Here is a 22172-nt window from a genome sequence, read left to right as displayed (position 1 = left end):
CTGCAAACTCACCAGTGGTGGCCTCCCATGATGGCCATGCAAATATTGGCCAAAGACAAGCATTCCAAGGTGTCTTTTAGGATTTCAAAAATGCCTGGAAGGTTTTTTTAAAAGGTTTCTTTCCACACAGCCTCATGAACACTGAAGAGCACTTTCTTCCAACAGGTACTGGGGATGTGTACTTATGAACCGTGGTGGCTGCTGTACGCTGGACCTGGTGGGGCTGCTAAGAGGTCAAAGGGATGTGATCAATGAGAGGTTAAAAGGGTGTGGCCAATGAGCAGTCATGGGGGCATGGCCAAGTTGTTCTGGTTTTCTCCCCATTCTCCTCCCTTGCAAAGATGCTGTGGATACTTAAGCACTGCAGTTTTACAAATAGTTAGCATCTAGCTAAACTGAAAAATGTCTTACTTTGTTTCAGAAGGCATCCCTTCATAAAAGTTGCTTCTCTGCTAGGATAAAAGTTGCGTAGCCCTCACCTGTTCTGGTTCATTCTCTATCCTTCTCTGCAAAGAAACAACAGACACTTAAACATTTCAGTTTTATTAATATTTAGCATCTAAGTACCTTACTGTAGTTCAGAAGGGGTCCCTGTTGTCACAATTTCTACTGTGGGTTCAATAATAATAGCAGGTTGAGAGATGTTGAGTAGAGAAGTTCAAAGCAATTGTTTTAATATTTATTTGTTAATTTGTATTATGTATGCATTTGTATTGTAGCTGTATTATATATATTTATAATATTTGCTGTTTTATCTTCTGTACACCGCTTAGAGATTTTTTATATATATTAAGCAGTATAGAAACTGTTTAAATAAATAAAATAAATAAATAAATAACTGTACATTACTCATAAGTAAGCTCTACTGAATTCCATGTGGATGGCTCACTGATAAGTATGTACAGGATAGCAACCTGAATTGGTTAATCTTAAAGGTGCCACGCAGGACCTCATAAATTTCCAGACCTATGGGAAAATATTATTCCCCTCCCTCAGCTTATTCACTTCTACATATTTTCCCCCCAGAATGTGGAATAAGGTAGAGGGATATTAAGTGGACTAGGGCCAGGGAGCCCAGGGTTAAAAACAGCCATGAAATTCACTGTGTGACCTTTCAGCCTAACCTACGTTAAAGGGTTGTTGTGAGGATAACATGGGGAAAAGGAGACCTATGAGTGTCACCTTGAGCTCACTGGAGCAAAGGTGGAATGGATATAAACATAATACTGATAAATAAGGAATAAATAAATAAAAAGTTTTATCTCCAGCCTACCTGCCAGTTTTGAATTGGGGGAATTTTTCATGGAATCATGAAAAAAACAACCTAAAAATCAAAGAAAAAATAATCAGGTACAACAGGATATTCAGGCCTACCAACATTGGACTTTACATGTAGGTCCAATGTGTGGTTGTCTGATGGGACAAGCTTCCCCAGCTGGGGTGTGAAGACACATTGCAACCCATTCTCTCATACTAGCTCTGCACACTGAGTTCTCATCTGAACCATCGTCTGGGCCATCCTATTTTTTGTAGCAGCATTTTAAGTTTGTCAAGGTGTTTTATAGTTTTTTTATCCTCACGACAACCCAGTAAAGTAGTGCACAGTGCATTTAGCAAAACAAAAAGAACAGTACTAGCATCTTAAAGACTAACAACTTTATAATGCCATAAGCTTTTGAGGGCTAACACCCACTTCATCAGATGCATCTTTCTTGGTAATCTGTGGATTTTTTCACACATGCTTCCAGTGAGAGTCAGAAAAGACTACATTTGTACCCACTATAATTTTACCCATTTGCCAGGGACAGTACCTTGTTGTCCTTGTTGTTTTCTGTTCCATGGGCCTGGTAAAACAGTTCTGATTTTGGTCCTTTTGCCTCCTGCCTATCATTTAAAATAAAATAAAATTTAAATTTTCTTATAAAATCACAAATACATACTGCACAATTGTGTAAATGTCAATGGAGTCCAATTTGGTCTAAAGAACTCTATTGATTGAATCCTTCGATCCCTTAAATTGTTTTTATCTCACCATTTTGCTCATGATCACTATATCCCATATTTTCCTCTTCCACTGATCAATAGCAGTAAAAACTGTTCTCCATTTCTTTGCTGTAAAGACTCATGCTGTTAGCAACACATGGGTGACCAGACAAGAGAGGTCTCCATAACTTGGTGGTTTATATAGTCCCAAAGCATTGTTGCTGGATTGAAATGTAATTCCAAACCCATAATCTCTTTCACATCTTGTTAAATTCTGCCCCAGAAGTTTCTAGCTATGCAAAAATGTCACCATATATGTTCAAAGGTTTGGGTATTCTCACATCTCCAGCACTGGACAGACACGGTTGGAAAGATTTTTGCTGCTCTAGATGATGTATACTACCATCTGTGTATTATTTTAAGAAGATTTTCTCTCAAATTAACACTAATTATGTTTCTGATAAGACTGAATGTATACATTACCACTTTCCTTTGCTTATAACAGTTTCCATTTCACAGTTCTGCTTTATCTGACTGTTACACAAACATCTGCTATTCAAACCTTATAAATCTTAGATAGTAAACCTTTTATTGTTAAAATGTTGATTTTTTTTCAAAACTTGTAAAATTTCTCTACATATGCATATGTCTATTCTCCTGACAAATTAAAAATAAATCACCTTGTCCAGACCAGCTAAACAAGCTACAGCTTAGGGCCTCACATTATGAGGGGCCTTGCATTAGAAAGAAAGAAAGAAAGAAAGAAAGAAAGAAAGAAAGACGTTTACAACATTGCCACCGGGAAACCATAAACATCATACAAAATGAAGATAATTTTTGGTAGGTATTGAATATCATTATTGCATCTCACTTGTTGACAACAGTAAACAATTCTATAGAATGTCATACACATGCAGCCTTTTGGATTCTTGCAGAAAACAGCCCGCGTGTTGTTGTCGACTGCACTAACCCTGTAAGTAATGCACGTACTTGTTGAAGAGAGAAGAGCTTCACTCATGTTATAGCTTAGGGCCACAAGAAGTTTAAATTCGGCCCTGGCCAGACTAGCTTTGGGGAACTGATTCTGTTGCAATTACATAAGAACATAAGAAGAGCCTGCTGGATCAGGCCAGTGGCCCGTCTAGTCCAGCATCCTGTTCTCACAGTGGCCAACCAGGTGCCTGGGGGAAGCCCGCAAGCAGGACCCGAGTGCAAGAACACTCTCCCCTCCTGAGGCTTCCGGCAACTGGTTTTCAGAAGCATGCTGCCTCTGACTAGGGTGGCAGAGCACAGCCATCATGGCTAGTAGCCATTGATAGCCCTGTCCTCCATGAATTAGGAATTAGGCAGCCTATTTATGAGTATCATAATGTATAGTTTGGCCCAATGTTTTGATTAAATTCTTAAGACTGACCTTGGTGATTATGAGGAGGAGAAGGAGGAGGAGACAACTGAAGAGCTTCCTTTTTTGCTCACTGTAACAGCAGCAGCTCAGGGAACTTTTTCTGTGGAGTTCTCTCCTCAGTGCAATCTTTTACCATGTTTTCCATAGATGTAGGAAAGTTTTTCCTTTCTTTTTTTCTTTATCTATCTAGAAGTTTTAGGTATCTTTTAATTAGAACTACATCCCCTCCTTTTGTCTTCTTTTTTTCTATTTGGTCTTCCTTTGAGCTCCTACACCTATGACAAAACAGGAGTCATTCAAGAAGCACCAAGTCTATAGGTACTCACCAGATAGCCATCATCATCGTTTCACTTGGTGAGAAGCACAAAGTAGCTTCCTGTATTCATTACCAGCAATTCAGGGGCAGAACCTATTTGTGTGGGTGCACAAATGACAACTCAATGGACACCAATTAAAAATCAACAACCTGGCCCTTTAATTGCCAGTGAGCAAGCAGGCACACATCTCTCTCTCACTCACTCCCCTGCCACTTAGCCTTACTTCTTATGGTATAGATTGTGAATCCCTTTTTAAAATGTTGTCTTTTCTATCTTATGTATTATTTGAATCATGGACCTGTGGCAAATTAAGAAAGTACCTTCACTCTGTTCCTACAGCTGCAAATATAGTATCTCTTTTTCTTTTGTAAGGTAATTGCTTTCACTACAAACTGTGAGCTTTTACTTTTGTTTATCTTCTGTACCTGAGCAAGCCTCTTTTCCAAAATTGAAGAAAGCACTTCAACAGAAGAAGTCTTTGAATTAATGCAAAGTGTTGAAAGGTAGCATTCAATTTTTTAAAAAAAGAAGTGTTGCTCATCGACTTTTGTCTTTTCTGTTATAGCTATTTAAGGACTGGAAGACAGATCTACACCAGAAGTTTCTCTGAGTCATGTCAATTATGAGTCACAGTAATGTCCTTCAGAGAAATGTATATGTTGGTATCCTTGACGTGACATTAACTGTTGTGAACAAACTAAAACTGGACAAAAGTCAACTAATTGCACAGTTTTTAAAACACTGTGACATCCAACATCAAAGACTGAAGGGAACAGCACAACACACATTCTCAATGTGGTCAGTCATATTTGACTTCCTTTTTGAAAACCTCTTATGCACGTAGGGCTTTGGAACTTAGTTGTGGAACTTACTCAGAATAAGCATACCTAGGACTGTGTTGTTAGGAAGGTTCAGAGGTTTAACATCATTAGGGAGACAGAGGAATAAATCAAAGGGCAACATCACAGAAGCCATGATGACATCAGATTTCTAAATGCTTTCAGCCACTTATCAAAAATGCCAAACAACTCTGAAAGCAAATCTGAGTCTTCAGAATTTGACATTCATAAGCGGTCGGGGGAGGGGGGGGAGCTAGACAAATATAGACCTGAAACTGCACTTAAAGGGAGTCAGCTAGTTCCCACAGTAAGTAAAAATACAGGCTAATAATAATAATAATAAAAACCCTTCAGCAAAGCAATCAATTTATGAGAGAACAATGTCCTTGACAATGGATAACATATGCCACTATAAGAAAAAAGAATGGTCCAAGTCAGTTCTGAACACTACCTATATGTTGTCCATCACATTTGCAGCCATCAGTACACATTCCCCCACGAAGGAACTGATGAAGTGGTTTTGATGCTTGGCTATATATTTGAATCTTAATTTGAAAATATTTTTCATTCAACAGCTTACTCTGAGTAACGACTGGTGGTCTCTTATCTATGTAATACAGCACAATCAGGTAATCCCCAGATGGCTAACCTTGGTCTGACACTGAGTTGAAGATGAGGAACAAGTGATAATTGGATGGAGCAGTGGCCATATCATTCCTTTGTGTATTATATAGGAACCAAATACGCATGATAGAACAAGCCTTAACCTATACAATTATGTATAATGAATATTTTAAAGAGGCATTGTTGAGGAATTCCTTGGGTAGGATCTCTCTCAAAGAGACAGTATTTCTTAATTGCTAGATCTGGGTGTTTCAACTCACTCTCTTTCAGATGTACAGGTTTCTGTTCTATCTGATGATGATGATGGACTGCCTTCAAGTCGATTCTGACTTATGGCAACTCTACGAGTAGGGTTTTCATGGTAAGTGGTATTCAGAGGTGGTTTACCATTGCCTTCCTCTGAGGCTGAGAGGCAGTGACTGGCCCAAGGTCACCCAGTGAGCTTCATGGATGTGTGGGGATTCGAACCCTGGTCTCCCAGGTTGTAGTCCAGCACCTTAACCACTACACCACACTGGCTCTCCTATCTACCTCAGCTTTAATGCATTGAGATGGAAAGAAACTGCAGCTGAAGAGTGCTGGTGTATGGTAGTAGCTAATTGTTTGAACTGAGAAATTTCCAAGTTAAATCTCAGCCCAGCCATGAGCTTATTGGTTTATTAGCTTAAGCAAGCCACTATCTCAGCCTCTGGTCCTCATCTGCAATAGTTGCGAGGGTCATTGTGATATATGAAAAGTTTTGAATACTTAAAAAAAAAGCCCTACATAAATGCTAAATATTATTATTTTGGTGAGACTTTATATGGAAATCTCAAAACTGGACTGTTCATATTGGTCTCAAAAGTAGCAAACTATAAGACTACAGTTTCCCACAATTTCACAGAAGCCTTAGCCTGTAACAACAAGGAGCTAGTTTAATTATTTAATTATTAGACACCTATTTATTTATTGCACTTGTATACCGCCCCATAGCCGAAGCTCTCTGGGCGGTTTTCAGCAACCAAAAACATTAAAACAAATATACAATTTAAAACACATATTTTAAAAACAATTTAAAACACAATTTAAAAATTTAAAACAATATAAAACAATTTTGCTTCTTAATAATTTTGTACCATCCAAAGGTTAATATATCTATGTGTTTAAAAAAAAACACATTTTGTTCTATTAGCTATAATTTTTCTCTTTCATATCTTTTATTATTATCCATTGCTGTTGGCCCAATCTAGCCCATCACCATCTCCAAGCACCAGTCTAGCACCTTAGTCACCACTCCTGATTCAAAAAGAACAGAGATATAGAGATGGGTGTCATTCATATACTGGGGACACTTCACTCCTGATCTCTTCATGACAGCTCCCAGCAGCTTCAGATAGCCTGGTGGTTGAAAGAATAAAGAAACATATGGTTTATTACTCCTGGAAAATAAGGCTATTCAGAGTGCAGACATACATGTGGCAATTATGGAGTCATGAAGTTAACACCAACACTATCTAAGAAGGAGGAGAAAGTAAGACCTGAAAATAACATAATCTATATACCAAATGGTTACTAAAGAAAGAATCAGCAAGGGACTTCCGGGAAGGGTGACTTAGCCTGTGCCTGCTTTTGAGACGGGCTCCTGCCTCAAAAGAAGCTTATTCAGATATATCAGTCAGTTTTTTCTTTTTTTTTTGACTGATTAAACTTCTCCCGGGTAGGGAGAAACGAAGAGATTAACCTCAAAGCCTATTTTTGTTGGGACGACCAGATCTCATTAATTTATGGGACGAGGTCCAGCCGACGAAGGTGGGACGGATTTTCAACAGCAAGCTCTATCTGTTAAAGCGAAAGTTCATCTTATCTTCTAAGAGAGAACGCACTAACAGGCAAGCACCCTTCTTTCTATATTTTTCTTTTACTTGACTTAAATTGTTGCTGTTTAAAAGAGATTTGCCAGATTGATCGGTTTTTGACATCTCACTGGGGAGCCGTAACTTCTCTCTGCTACGCACTAATTAATAGCTTATCTCTGTTTTTGTTGCAAAAAGCTGTCCTGGATTTGCATTCTAAAGATACACACAGAAGAGGGATTTCTATTCCAGATTTTTATTTTGAAAAATATTATACTGTTTTGAGACTACTCTCTTTTTGGTCTATTTTATTTTGACGAATCTGTTTCTTGACGATTGCCATTAATTGCTTCGATCCTGGGAACTGCATTTTGTTTACTTAACTATTGGAGAGATAAGGCTGTCTGCTCTGTTTATACTGTGATGTCACCAAGTTTGGAGTATTAACCCAATTGTTGCTGAAATAAGAAGTGGTTTTCCTATATTTTTCTTTTAAAATGGCAATTAAGAAAGTGGCTGAGAATCTGGAAATAACTATGTTTCAGAGAATAATGAATGAGATTGAGATAACGAAAATTGAATTGAGTAAAATGAAGCAGGAGATTAAAGATATAAGGGTCCCTGTGAGAGAGGTGACCCTGGAAGGGGTCCCTGTGAGAGAGGAGACCCCGGAGATTGGAATAGGGGTCCCTGTGAGAGAGGAGACCCTGGAGACTGGAATAGGGGTCCCTGTGAGAGAGGAGATCCCGGAGATTGGAACAAACGTGGAACAGGAACAAGATTTGGAGTCTATGGACTTTAGAAATAAAATCTATTGTTTGGAACTTAATGTTATCTCTGAAGAAATTAATGAAGATTCTAGAGATAAAGTTATCAATGGCATGGATTATCTTCTGGACTGGAATGATGTGATGGAGCCCAATATAGAGAAAATCTATGGAATTAACTGCAGCCATGTGACAATGGAAAAACTTTTAAGAGATGACCCAGTGTATTTTGAAAAAAAGAACAGAGATATGATTTTACAGCAGTATTTCAGCAACTTATTCAGAATGGATGGCAAGAAAATATTTGGGATAGAGGTAATTCCCATCAGACTCTTATTATATGACTATGGCTTTGACAGCAAGATTATTATGGAATACTGATAATGGAAGATTGGATATTGAAATTACTGGACTTAACAAGACTACTGAAGATGGAAGATGGAAAATGGAACTAATAGAGATAATAGAACAATGGCTACTGAAATTACTGAACCTAACAGATTCTGATGTGATGGATTAATTGAAATGTTTATTTTGACTATGGTTATGACAATAAGATTATCATAATTAGTAATGAGATGGATTAATCGATATGCTTATCTGGAAAAAAAAAATTGATAGATATATTTCTTAAAGAATTGAAACCTCTCTTTGACTTTTTGTGGAAAGAATAAAGTAATGTTTATGAGATTTGATGATTAAGTAAGATAACTACTGGAGGAAAGTGATTTTATAATATGACTTAAGAGACAGGATTGCTATATATTATAGACTTATAACTGATTTGATCTTTGACAAATGGGAAGTCAATATTTTACTCTTTATTTTTTATTTATTTTTTTTTTCTTCTTTTCTTTTTTTTCTTTTTGTTTAACTATTTTTGATTTTGTTTTTTGTCTTTGAATGTTTTATGATTTTGTCTTGTATGTTTTATGAAAATCTGAATAAAAATTATTGAAAAAAAAAAAAAAAAAGAAAGAATCAGCAAGGGAAGAATAGGTTGCGTTCTGTCTATTGTCCCCTCCCCAATCATCAATCAACTTACAGGTTACACAGGATTTAGCATCATTACTAGGCTAGCTAGACATGACTACACTGTACTAAGATGTTGTCACAGCAACTAGACACGCCCCCTCACCCGGCTTAAGTAAGGGTTGAGTGGGCACTCTGCTTGTGTGAACTGAGTGTCACTGTTGGGAGAGCGCGTGCACCTGAGAGCTCCACCTCAGAGGAGCTGTTGAGGCACAATGTTCTTGCTGGTACTGGCGCTGGCGCCTTTGTGAGTGAGGTGAGGGTGGCCGCTCTGCCTCAGCAGGACCCTCCTGGTCAGAGGGAGGGGCGATGTGCTGAGGAGGCGGCAGGGTGGGCCTGGGTAGAAGAGGCATGTCAGGTGGGATGGCAACTGCCTGACTGGGCTGAGCCTCTTTGTGGGTAACTGGAGCTTCAGGGGCAGAACTGTCACTGTCCAGAGCGAGAGAGTTCTCAGAGTTCTGTGTACCCAGTGGCTCAACATGGGAAGCGTCACTCCATTTAAAGTCCTCCTCCTCTGCCATCTCGCTGCTCCACCCCCGTTCTGCTGGGCCCATGACAGTATCAAAAGCTGTTGAGAGATCAACAAATGTCATAAACCAGAGCAACCAAGGCATGTCCAGATAATCTATTTTCTCCAGGCATGCCTGAAGCTGAGCTGCAACCAACCTCTTGACCTTCTTGTCCAAAAAGGGTATATTCATCACCGTGTGATAATTGTTAGGCACTTCTAAGTCCAAGGAGGTCCTCTTAAGTAGAGAACAAACTACCTCCTTCAAGGTAGATGGCATCTTCCCTTCCTCCACTGAAGCATTAATCACTCCCTGGACTCACCTAGTCAATCCCCTTTAGCTAGTTCTAAGAACCCAAGATGGGCAACGTTCAAGAGGGCAGGAGGTTGGCCATACCCCTGCAAGCATTTCTGTATTTTGGATGTTGTTTGGTTCGTTATTTTTTTATTATTATTATTTATTGTATTTATATATTGTGCTTGTTTTTATCTTTTTGTACACCGCCCAGAGAGCCTTCGGGCTTAGGGCGGTATATAAATTAAACTAAATAAAATAAATAAATAAGCAGAGCCAGAGGTAAAAATGAGCCAGGGGTAAAAGCGGGCAAAGCAACCATCATAAAGTTTGCTTTTGTACAAATATGCTAGTATCTACACACACTCACACACCCTTTCTCCACCCAGATAAGCATTATTAGAGTTCAAGGACATATTCTAGCCGGGCAAAAACACTCAAGAAGGGTGTGAAGCATGGGTAGTGAGGGCTGTAGCCTGGGGGAGGTGTAGCCTGGGGGAGTTCTGAAGGCCAGATAGAGAGGTCTGGAGGGCTGCATTCAACCCCTGGGTCTGCAATTCCCCACCCCTGCTTTAGATAATTCATAGGTCAACAGCATTTTGAGCTCACAAATACTTTCTTCTAACCCAGCTGCACAATCAAGCCGCGTATAAAATTAACTGGCTTGTGTAATGGAGTAATAATTAACTACTATAAAGAAGAATTTGTATTTTATGTGGAAATGCTTTTCAACTCCATGCCCTCATAAAAATTTATCTGATTATGTCACAGGGTTGGATCCAGGCTAACCATGCCTGGAGTAGACCCAATAAAATCAATGGGACTTAAGTTTGTCATTCCCATTGATTCCAATAAGTCTACTCTAAATATGGCTGAGTCTGGATCCAACCCATGTAATATGCCAAATTTATACATTATGGACAAAGACCAGCCATCAGTCCACATTTATAATATAATAATTCAAGGCCTGAACTGAATCTCTTCCTGTTTGAATGCTTGTGTTGGAACACTGTTGGGATATCATTCTAAGGGGAAATAGCTCCCTGAAAACAGTACATTTAAATCAATTTCCTGACCAGCAAAAGGGAGCACAATGTACTATAAGAGGAATAAAAGATTCAAAAAGCAGAGAGGAAGAAAGTGAATTACCATCTTCTAAAACGGTGCCCTTCTTACATCTGTTGTTTATTTTGCAATGACTTGCACAGTTGCTTTTGAAATCCAGTTTCAGACAGGAACCTAAGCTCTAGCCTCAGCAAAAGAAAGCAAAGGGACAGGATGAAAACACCACTTAGTGGAAGACCACGATACGATATTTTATTACGGTCAACAACCCGTCAAGAAAAATAAAAATTACAACCAGTTGCAAACATATTGTTAAAATTATCACTAAACTAGTACTAGTAATATTAAGCAATTACATAGAAGGGTTAATAGTAAATAACTGTCTTTTACGTTGGGCTGCATAAAAGTACTTAGCAACTGAAATCAAATGAGAGCTATTATTGCCAGATAGAAGCCATGACATCCAATGTTCAGGAGATCTATTGGGATGATTTTGCATATAAGGTACGATATATAGATCCCTTTCCTCAGCATATAGAGGACAAGCAAAGAGGATATGGGGCAGAGATTCTATTAAGTCTTCCTTACACAGACAGAGGCGTTGCGTTAAGGGCATGCCCTTAAATCTACCCTCCAGGAGCGCAGACTCCAGACAGTTGAAGCGGGCCCTAGAGAATGCTAATCGGTATTTGGGATTCGTTAAGACATCTAGATATGGCGCGTACTTTAGAAAGTTGAAGTCCAGTTTATGATGAAGGGGGGAACATACTTTAGATGCGGCCTGGATTGTTGATTGTCTATCAATGTCATGGAGTCTATCCTTAATAATCTGCCTAGCCCTACCAAGGTCTTGGGAGGAAAGAAATTCTAATGAAAGGCCTAAGTAGGGCAGCTTGTCTAAAAAGCATTTCATCCAGCTGGAAAGGAGCCCGTCTTCTCCAAGACATGACAGATAACCTGACGGGCATATATAAGCAATTTTAGTCCAAAAATTAAAAGCTAGGGACCATGCTTGGCATTCTACCGAGCACGATCCCGCTTCCAATCTTAACACAGCATTTGGAACGCATCTTTGAACTCCAAAGATTCTTCGTAAGAAGATGGACAGCACTGTCTCCACCATGGGATTGAACGCATGTATCCAGATCTGGACACCATACAATAGTTGGGCTAGAATTTTGGCTCTGAATACCTGTATAGCTGCCGGGATAATGGAAGACCACATGCTCTATTTACAGGAGGTCTCTGAGTCAACCTCTGGTAAATGGATCAGGTAATGAGTGATGGGGAAGATATCTGCCTAAGACCACGGAGAACTACTGCCAGTGGAGAAGACAATAGTGGGCTAGATGGTCTGACCTGGAATAAGCTTCCTATGTTCTTATAATCAAGATTTGTGCTACTCAGCCAGCCATTAACATCCACAATAATTCGCAAACCAACCACATAGAGAAATAACAGGTGGGAGTCTTATGACAGTGTATTAGCCTAATTGGTGACAACGTACAAAATCATACTTGGGTAGACTTTTTTTTTCTTTTAAACTCAATAGCATATCTTTGAACATTTTTTAAATTATGGGTAATTTATATAGCACTTTTAATGTAAAAACAATTGTTAGTTCTTTCTCAGCTTTATTCTCACAACAATATGGTGAGGTAGTTCGTTGTTGTTCCCATTTTGCACAGAGCCGCTGTCAGACTTTGGGATGCCCTTGGCATGCTAGCAATGATAGGCTCTCCTAACCAGAACAGAGCTCAGTCCTGCTTGTCATAGCCACAGTAGCCACTGACACACACTTAGTGTGTCAGCTTTAGTGGTGGCTGTGATGCCACTCACCACCCTCCACTGGGGCCCTGAACATGCTGGACAGGTGGTGAGGTTTTTGAATAGGAGCTTTTAGGTTTTTGAATAGGTTTGAATTTTAGGGTTTAATTTTAGGTTGTTGAATAGGTTTTAATAATTTTAAGTTTTTGAATAGGAGCATGAATGGTGGTCACCCATCAAAACCAATGCCTTGGCAATGGTTCCCCAACTACAGATCTATTAAATCAATAAATTCCATAAACCTATGGGCTGGGGTATTACTTTTAGAGTAACTAAAAATAGTGGATGCCCCCTGTGGATGAGAACTGAGCTTAGCTCTCCTTCAAAAACAACATGGCCACCCACTACTGAAAAGCATCTGGAGGACCAGTGGGTAGGTGGTAAATAGCAGCACAGCCAGGTTGGGCTGGTGAGGAGCCCTTCTAAGCCCCTGACCTGGCTGACCATTGGTGCCTGGCTTGATATTGCGGAAGTGATATTGTGAATAGAGAACTATTTGTGTTTAAGCACACAGCATTAAAGGTTTGGGGGTTTTCTGTTACTTTTAGTATTTACTATTTTAGTATTTAGCCAGTGTGGTGTAGTGGTTAAGGTGTTGGACTACGACCTGGAAGACCAGGGTTCGAATCCCCACACAGCCAGTAAGCTAACTGGGTGACCTTGGGCCAATCACTGCCTCACAGCCTCAGAGGAAGGCCATGGTAAACCCCATCTGAATATCGCTTACCACGAAAACCCTATTCATGGGGTTGCCATAAGTTGGGATCGACTTGAAGGCAGTCCATTTCCATTTTTATTATTTGCATTTGATGTGTTATCTCTTCTGCAATTGCATTTTCCATACTTTTTTATTCCATAAAGCAATGTCCAGTAAAAATTTCCAAGTCTGAGCAATAGATAACTGAACTGCTTTGATAAGGAAGGTATATAGTTCCTTAAACTTAAAAAAACACAGATAGTAATAACAACTGTAGTGTGAATTCAGTTGGTTCCTTCAATATACCATCAATTTCCTTTTGCACTTTTCCACAGAATCTTATGACCTTTGGGCAGTTCCACCAGAAATGGCTACCACAATTAGGAAAACCCAGGAATTTGGGAATTATGCTTTTGTGGGGGCTACTCCCCCATGGATGCCCATGCTAACTACATCAAGGAAATATTGTAGTCTGTGTGTATTGTTTTCCTGTGGAGATAGCTATACGATAATTTCTAAAAGTATATCTCTGAACATCGCCTATTATGTTAGCAATAGGGATGGAAGGATCTGTCAATTTTGCTTCACTCAGTTTTGGATTTTTCCAGTCTTAAATTCAGTTTTCCACATTCCTGCAGCACATTGATTTTTTTTTTAATCTTCATGAAAATTTATCAGCAATTTTGTGCAAATTTCTCCTAATACACTTTTTTATTGCAGTTTTGTTGAAAGTACACGTTTGCCAGCAATTTTCCCTAATATAATGCAGTTGTATGTTATTTTCACTAATATATTAATGTCTATGCATACTTTCCCCTAATTTACACATTTTTGTAAACATTGGTTGGAGAACTACATCACAAAATTCAGATAAGTGTGAATTTTAAAGGATGGCTGTGTTTCCCAGGCCTGGCACCAGGCATGACTGGGCCCTTAGACAACAGCCTGACCCAGGCCTGCTACATCATACTCCCCAACACTTTTCCAATACAGGTGGTGCGGGGCTTAAATAAGACAACTCATCCCACCCACCTCCTGTGTCAGTGCACTGTGCGAGCATGTCTACTATAACCCATGGGTCTGCGCGTGCAGTATATTAATGTGCTGATGCAGTGATGTGGGAGGTAGGTGGGCAGGCAGGCTTATGTCGCCTGTATTGGGGAGGTTGCTGCATGGGAGCTCCCACTCTGCATTCTGCAGCAGCGCTGGGCCACTGGGTCCCACAACCCGACACTGGCACATATCACAGAGCAGGAGCTCCACCCTCCTAGCCTAAGGAGGGGCCCTTCTGGGACACAGGGGCCCTTGACCTGCTGGCACCAGGCCTGTTTGTTTCTCATATTGTTTCAGAAAGTGCAAATTTGGTAGATTGACCTTTAAATGCAAAGTGAATCTAAAAGTAAGTGATTAGTTTTGCTATATACAGCAATAGCTGCCAGCCAACCACTAATCCATCCAAAATAGAGATTTATAAAGGCTAAGGGTAAAACAGACTTACTTGGAAGTACATTTCATCAAAATCATTGTTTAGGGTTGTCATGTTCCCAGTTGCTACTTCCTCCCAATAACCCCCTGCACGGTAATTAGGCTTAGCAAAACAGTTCAATTTGCACAAATGGGGACTTTTTTCTTCCTAAGGATAATTGCTACACTGGAGTGGGGGCAAAGAGGGAGGATGCTCCAAAGGCACCACTTACCATTGGTTCCCCACTCATGGCATATATAAAATAAATCAAAACCATTCTTAGGTGTACGGTGCCCTACACTGCTGCAGCTTAATACATAAAAATAAGATGGCCAAGGGAAGGTCTGTTTTAATTTGTTACACACATCACCTGGCCTTAGATCAATAGTTCACTAGATGATTTGCCTGGTGTGTCCTTGGCAGCTTTCTCATTAATTCCAGGAAAACCAGCAAATAGTCCTTGAACTGCAGTTAACATTTGAGATACTCTGTTAAACTCAGCTGAACAGCAGCTAGTGGTTTCCCAATATTAAAAGAAGCATGTCACTTGAACATTCACAACTCCATAGTTTAACTAACTACCCAATCACTTTGAGAGAAAATCAGGGAGACTTTGGTAATGCAAAAGTAAGCAAAAAGATTTCAGTCCCACTTTTAAGTGTATTTCACTCTAAATTATTAGCAATGACCAATCAGAAACCTCAAAATGCAGCACCAAGGGATTTATACACATATCTACTTCTATGGGCCAGTTCACATTCAGTGATGCATCACCAACCCCAACCTCACCCATCCAGCCCCATGCCACCTAAGAGCATGTAGGAGCTCTGTGAAGGCAATATATACATAGAGCAGGGCGGGGAACCTATGGACTTCTTGATGTTGCTGAACTACAAGTCCTATCAGTCCCAGTGAGAATGGTAAATGGTCAGGTATAATGGGAGTTGTAGTCTGGCAACATCTGGAGGATCAAAGGGTCCCCACCCTGGACTCAAGCAGACCCCTGCAGCCCATAACTTAGTGAGTGAGCCTCACTTGAGTCTTAAGCATTAAAATGTTTATCCCTGATACTTTAAGCAGCAAACAACTCTTTTTGGATGAACAACATTCCTGTCTCAATTTTCCCCAGCAGCAAAGCATCTCACTAGACTGAAAGAGCCAAATCATTCAAAGATTTTAAAACTTTAATTTGCCACCCATGACACAGAGAGTACTTTGCTCAAGGAAAAATTAAATAGGTGCAAGGAATTAGCTTTGAGAGAAGGTAGCAATTGCCAGTCCTTCCTTAGGCAAGACTGGTTTACACTTTGAGAACTCTGACAGCCATATAACTAACATTAAAAAGGAGGAAGGACCTTGCTCTATGAATATGTTCCCTGTTCCATCTGGCATTAAATTAGTCATATTGGAAAGAAGATGGTGGCTAGAGGGACGACTGACTGGTTGGGTACTGAATGTGTCCCTTTGTTCCAAAACTGCAATTAAAAAACAGCCGTTAGATTTGCACTGCTTCTGCTTAATGAGTCCACTTCCACTGTCTCATCATTATTCTCCCTATGGACTGGAGAAGTTATGCAGACTAGTGTGTTCTCACCACTACAGCAGACTTTTACATCTGAAGGGAACCCACAGCACAGCAGGCCCAAGAGACTGGACAGTGTATAACATCGGTCATATGGCTTGAAGAACAATAATAGAAGCTAGTCTTGTCTGGCTGCATATGTGGACTTTGATGTGAATGTGTGTTTGAATTCCATCGGAAACTCACTTTTTCTCAGCTCCCATTTCCCCTGTAAGCAATGGCCATAATAGTTGTCAAGATCAGCTGAGGTTGTCCAAAGTAAGATGGCTCAGCCAGAGAGGATTATGGGGAATATTTTGTATAGGTCCCTGGGATGCTCTGTGCTGGGAAAAATTAGAGTGTCTCATTCCATCCAGCTGTAGCTTGTTATTCTAACAGGGAGGCAGCTGAGCCTTATTTACATTGCCTGGTACTGAGGTCAAGAGGCCTGAGTTGCTGTAAGTTTGTAGCCCTGCCATTGCTGTGAACTTTCTAGGCTATTGCATCATCAAGAGGGGTCATGATTGGCTAATTGGCCCTAATTGGCCCTAATTGGCTGTTGCCAGGCAAATCCCCATAAGAAAGGGGTTATTCTTCACTTAGCTGTTTCCATTCCATCTTGACTTGCCTATGATAAGTTAGAAGGGAACTAGGGTCTTATCCTTTATGGTGTGAATACTAGCTTAGGCTAGTAAATTTTGTTATGTTTTGTCTGTGTGCACTTCTCACTGTGTTTTATGTAGAGGTTGACTATGCCCAGTCCTGTTTAAGGATGTTTGGGCTTAAAGGAGCTTGTATACTGCTCTTTTATATGCACTTTTAATATATTTAATAAGCTACCTCATATTACTTGGTGTGTATTATTTAGAACTGTAGCTCTGAAACCAGTACTTTGACCATAAAGCTACTGACTACTGGTTTGGGGTTTGGTTAAAAGTTCCAGTGCAAGATCCAGTGTGGTGTAGTGGTTAAGGTGCCGGACTAGGACCTGGGAGACCAAGGTTTGAATCCCCACACAGCCATGAAGCTCACTGGGTGACCTGGGGCCAGTCACTGTCTCTCAGCATCAGAGGAAGGCAATGGTAAACCATCTCTGGATTTGCTTACCATGAAAACCCTATTCATAGGATAGCCATAAGTCGGAATTGACTTGAAGGTAGTCCATTTCCATTTAAAGGCTCCAGAGCTATGAGTGCAACTTTAGTTCTAACTCTTGGGAATCTCTATCAGTAATTGGTGCTCTGAGTTTCCTTACTCAGAGTAGAAGAACAGGTTAAGGGATGGTGGTAGTCTACCTATCTTAGAGGACTGGTGTAGGGTGTAACTCCTCCTGGTAAGAGGGGGCATGAGGAATGCCTATCTAGGGATAATTGCCCAGAGGTGAGGGAGTTGGACCCGGGGTCTTTGACAACAGTGATCTGCCTTGCAGGGCTGAGGTGAGAATAAACACAATGCAAATGATAACGAATTCTACCAAATTAAAAAGTTCTAGATTAGTTAATACTACTGTGCTGCTGTACAAGGCATGTTTTGGCTCACTGGTTGCCTCATGTTTTGTGGGCAAATCATGGCTAGGATAAAGCTTGTACTTGAATGCAATGATTCATCTAGTTATAAGCAAATTATGAAATGGTTCTCTCAAGGTTTCAGGCACAGGTTTGCTGCCTGATATTTTTTTTCCATTTTGGAAAGTGTGTTACACAAATCCAGTTCTTTTCCCCAAGAAGCCCAGATTAAATAACATTTCCCATCCGGGTAACTTCCAGGCATGTAGTCTATACCTGAGGTACACCCTGTACTTGTGTGATAGGAATTTTAGCTGCTCACCTACTAGACCTTGAAGTGATCTTGGGCTGTGGGTAGAGAGAAATCCCTTTTGTATCAGTGGCTCCCATTAGATAGAATAGAGCAAATATTTCATTGTGACATTATTAGGACTAGAGGCTGACCAATGAAAGAGGGATGGGGGGGTCTCTACCACCACCCAGGTTCCTAGAGAATAGGTAGGGAACAGACTCCCCCCTCGTCTTAGCATTATAACATTTTATAAAGGAAATACAGAATTGGGTTGGTCTGCAGTAGTAACCCTAGAGATGGCTGCTTCTTGATTCTCTCCCCCCCACACCTTACTTTTCCTTTAAAGAAAGCTGCTAAATGCTCTTTGTGGCAGTCCTTGCTTGCCGGTGGTTTTAAAAAAAGTTTACAAAAAATGCAGCAAAAGCTGAACAGCCTGAGTCGCAGCCACGTTGCACCTCCTGCACTCAGGACCCGCGGAGATGGCGCCTGAGCTTTCCCTTTCCGATCAAAGGCTAAGCTAGTGGACACTTTGCAGAGTTACAGGCTCCACTGGGCGAGAGGAGGACGACGACGACGACGACGAGGGTGGCGAGCATGCCAGTGTGCGTTGTAACCACACCCCAAAGGGGGAAAGTCTTCGAGTGGGGGAGGAGAGATGGTGACAGGTGCTGTGGAAGCTGCTCTTGGCACCGAAGGAGGACGGACTCCTGAGAGCGGGAGCAACAGCAGCCGCAGCCGCTGACTCCAGGGTGGGCAGCCAGCTGCACGGCCAGGGAGGCCGGAACCGGCAGCAGCAGGCGCCTGTGGTGACCCTCTCCCGCTTTGCCCCGTCCAGTCCCAGTGGCGCGCGCAATGGGCTCCCCTCAGGCTTCGCTGCTCGCGCACCTCTTCAAAGGGACCTTTGCGCACTCCACCTGCTCCTCGCCTATGGACATTCTTCAAGGCCACCTGTTGGGGGTCGAGGAGAGCGGGAAGGTGAGACGGGGAGGGGGTAGCGCGGGAGTGACGGGGGAGGGAGTTCCTAGCTGCTGCCTTTCCCGGCACGTGGACGGCTGGAGGATGAGCGCCTTCGAACACGAGGACGTGGGTAGCAACAGGAGTGAGAAGAGCACTCAGACGGGGCGGGGGCGGGGGCGGGGGAAGGAAGAGGGAGCAGCCGTAGCCCCTCAAGTGCGTGTGTTGGGGGGTGAGCGGGAAGGTGGAGCAGTGGGACACTTGTGGGGATCGACAGAGGAGAAGAAGAAGGATAAGGGCAGACTGAATTATATAACTCATGGGCGTTTTAAAGGCAAGGGTTCTTCATCATCCTGGATGAGTGTGGAAAGGGGAGCGGCTGTGGAAACACCCAGAAAGAAATGTGCACAAAGAGGAAGTGTAGTTGGGTTATATAACGCTTGGCCGAGGGAAAATGAAAGCCGGGTTGGCTTGTAGGAGAGATGATGGGATGCGGCAATGACACTTCATTGAATTCAGAAAATATGCCAAGAGTTTGTAAGGTCCTGAGAGGCAGCAGATACATAAATGTAACCGTCTTAAGCTGCAAATCCTAAACCCACTTACCTGGGAGTAAGCCCCGCTGACTTAGGCATAGGCATGGATAGGACCCCACTGTTAGTCCACTAGGAAAACAAAAATTCCGGACAGGGAGAGTGAATCACAAAGCAATGAACTGGCTTTCTAGTTTCACAGAGCGCTTCCTCTTAAAACAAAATCAGAAAAGTGGGGTGGGGGAGATGGCAGACAGCATGGTGCAAACCCAGTCTGCAAGATGTTTCAGTCTTAAAATGGTATTCCGGATGCTCTTTACAGGGTTATTGTAGTACAATCTCAGTGGATGATGCCAAGTGCAAAAATATCACAGGTTATGCCATTGTCTGCTTGGATAGTCTTACGAAGCATTCATCAAGGCACATTGTGCTAGAATTATGAGTATTTTGAGTGACTATTTTCAAGGCAGGGTACTATAACGCACCATATGTTCACAAAAGTGGTATGGTGATATAAACAATTTACTACGGCTCCTTGATCATGTATCCTTACTTGCTATGATAGATTTGAAATTCTACTAAATAAATATACACACTGAAAACAAGGAAGCACCTGCCACGCTGATTTGATTTTGTATGCCCATACTTCAAGTACTTGACAGGATTGAATTATTTTACAATAATACACCTATTCTGCTCTAGAGATTTGTGAGTATTCTCTCCCAGTGACTGTTGGTATATCAGTTGTACGGAATAAAATTAGTATTGAGGTTCTTGAAGAGGGCTGATAGTGTTTGAGCATCTCTGAAGGGAAGTGTTGGAGAGAGGACATTAGGTGTTCGTGTTTAGGGAGTGAATGAGCAGTAAAGTGTTGTGTGTATAAAAAAATGGGGCATCTCTGGGTGTTAGAAATACACCTGGGAACATGTGTTTGAGACAATAGGGCTTGTGCATAGATATCTCTAGTACATTTAATATAAAAGTGATATGCAATATTTTTGACACATCTCTTTTTCCTGTGAAGGTTTGAAATATAAAATTATGGCTACTATGATATTAGTTTCCAGTAAAATTGATTTTATCCTATCGGTAGCTCCAAATAATCATATTATTTCGGGATGTTGCTTCCTATAAAGACAAGAATAAACTGAGATGATTCATCGGCAGATATTTTTATAAATGGCTTACAGAACATATGGCCACAAAACTGACTTTAGAAAAAAGGTACATTTACATTACTGAAGACATTATTTCAACCAGCCTTTCACACATCTCTTGGAGGGGGGGGGGGTATTCCCATCTCTTGCTCTGCTCATACAAATTGTTCTGCGTCTAAGTAGTACATTGCTACTATACTTAATGCTATTTTCTGCTGTATATAAAAAGTTGCAGAAAGTCATTTCATCAATATCTTTTCACAATTTCTCCATTACTATTAAAAAATTTTGCTTCCACTAGCCAACCCTGCAAGAACAAGTTTTGCTCAACCTTTAGACACATAACGCTTCTGGGTTTTGGCCATCTGGCCTTATATATTCTTAGAGCCAGCAAATTCTTGTCTAATTAGATGTTCATTTAACAAGATGTGTAATTATATGTTCCACATTCATTGGTAAGTATACAGTTAAAAGCTTAATGGAGTGTATTGTGCATGATCAAACATTTTCAGATGTGTATGGAGAACACATGATTGCAGTGACTAATGAATGCTTGGCATAGCAACGATACCTGCTTTTGCAGCTCTTGACTGTACAGATCATTTAATATAGTTCCTTTCTTCCTTGCCACATGACTACACATTCTGTTTCTGCCCCAATTCATATAAATGTAAAGATTACTTTGCAAAACCCTTTCCTCACTATGGCCTAATTTGTGCATGATGTTAAGCAAGGTTTGTTCAGCCAAAGTGTGGCTAAAAGTCTGCCCCAGCAGGCTAACAATTTTTTTCCTGATAACACATCATGGCTTTACGTCATGGTTTGTTGACTTACTTTTACTATGGTTTGGTGTTACGGCTGAACTCAACAGCCTTGCTTAAGAACATAAGAAGGGCCTGCTGGATCAGGCCAGTGACTCATCTTGCCTAGCATCCTGTTGCCACAGTGGCCAACCAGATGTCTATGGGAAGCGCACAAGCAGGTTCTGAGTGCAAGAGCCTCTCTGCTCCTGCGGTTTCCAGCAACTGGTATCTGGAAGCATACAGTCTGTGGCAGTAGAGGTAGAACATAACTATTAGTGTTCATGGCTATGATAGTCTTATCCTCCATGAATTTATCTAATCCTCTTTTAAAGCCATCCAAGTTGGTGGCTATCACCCCCTCTTGTAGGAGTGAATTCCATAACCTTAAACATGGTTGTTTGGCTATCCCACCCGAGAAGCTTCCCAAGCTACATAAAATGAGGCAAGAGCAGCTGAAAAACCAAACCAAGCTTTGGGGATACAAGCCATGGCTTGTTTGCTTGTCTGTGAGATGACTCATGGTTTGTGAAACAAACCATGGTTAAAACAAACCTTGGGTGATTAGTGTGTGCAAATGCAGCTTATGTCTTATTCTCACTATTGAATTAAGAGTAGGAATTAACAGGTGGCCCTAAAGAGGTGGCACAGAAAGAATGGTAGTTTTGCACAGAGAATTACTGGTGTTCTACTTTATTGTTTGGTGGCTCACTC

At 41.0% G+C, this 22172-nt stretch overlaps 1 protein-coding gene and 1 long non-coding RNA gene across 6 annotated transcripts in view; one reads left to right on the top strand and one right to left on the bottom strand.

The window, feature by feature from the left end:
* Window positions 1–267: 267 nt before the first annotated feature.
* Window positions 268–16498, bottom strand: LOC133385301 (uncharacterized). The gene is made up of 7 exons (XR_009762848.1): window positions 16425–16498; window positions 10752–10848; window positions 9266–9367; window positions 6430–6545; window positions 3715–3797; window positions 1812–1884; window positions 268–506 (listed from the first exon to the last, which is right to left on the bottom strand). It is a non-coding gene; the product is annotated as an uncharacterized LOC133385301 (long non-coding RNA).
* A 350-nt stretch (window positions 16499–16848) lies between these two features.
* Window positions 16849–22172, top strand: part of GDA (guanine deaminase) — a 73385-nt gene continuing 68061 nt past the window's right edge. Inside the window, exon 1 of one of the 5 annotated variants that reach the window (XM_061628006.1) lies at window positions 16849–16886. In XM_061628006.1, the coding sequence (XP_061483990.1) occupies window positions 16884–16886 (3 nt within the window). In that variant the 5' untranslated portion in view covers window positions 16849–16883. Of the gene's footprint in view, window positions 16887–17577; window positions 17654–18487; window positions 18990–19022; window positions 19098–19224; window positions 19303–22172 lie in introns of those variants that run through there. The other 4 variants (XM_061628015.1, XM_061627978.1, XM_061627988.1 and 1 more) reach the window with 4 other exon arrangements.

The sequence above is a fragment of the Rhineura floridana genome, chromosome 1 (assembly GCF_030035675.1).
Source record: "Rhineura floridana isolate rRhiFlo1 chromosome 1, rRhiFlo1.hap2, whole genome shotgun sequence".
NCBI lineage: Eukaryota > Metazoa > Chordata > Lepidosauria > Squamata > Rhineuridae > Rhineura > Rhineura floridana.
The sequence above is the reverse complement of the archived record's forward strand: the minus strand, read 5'-3'. Positions and strand labels throughout refer to the sequence as shown.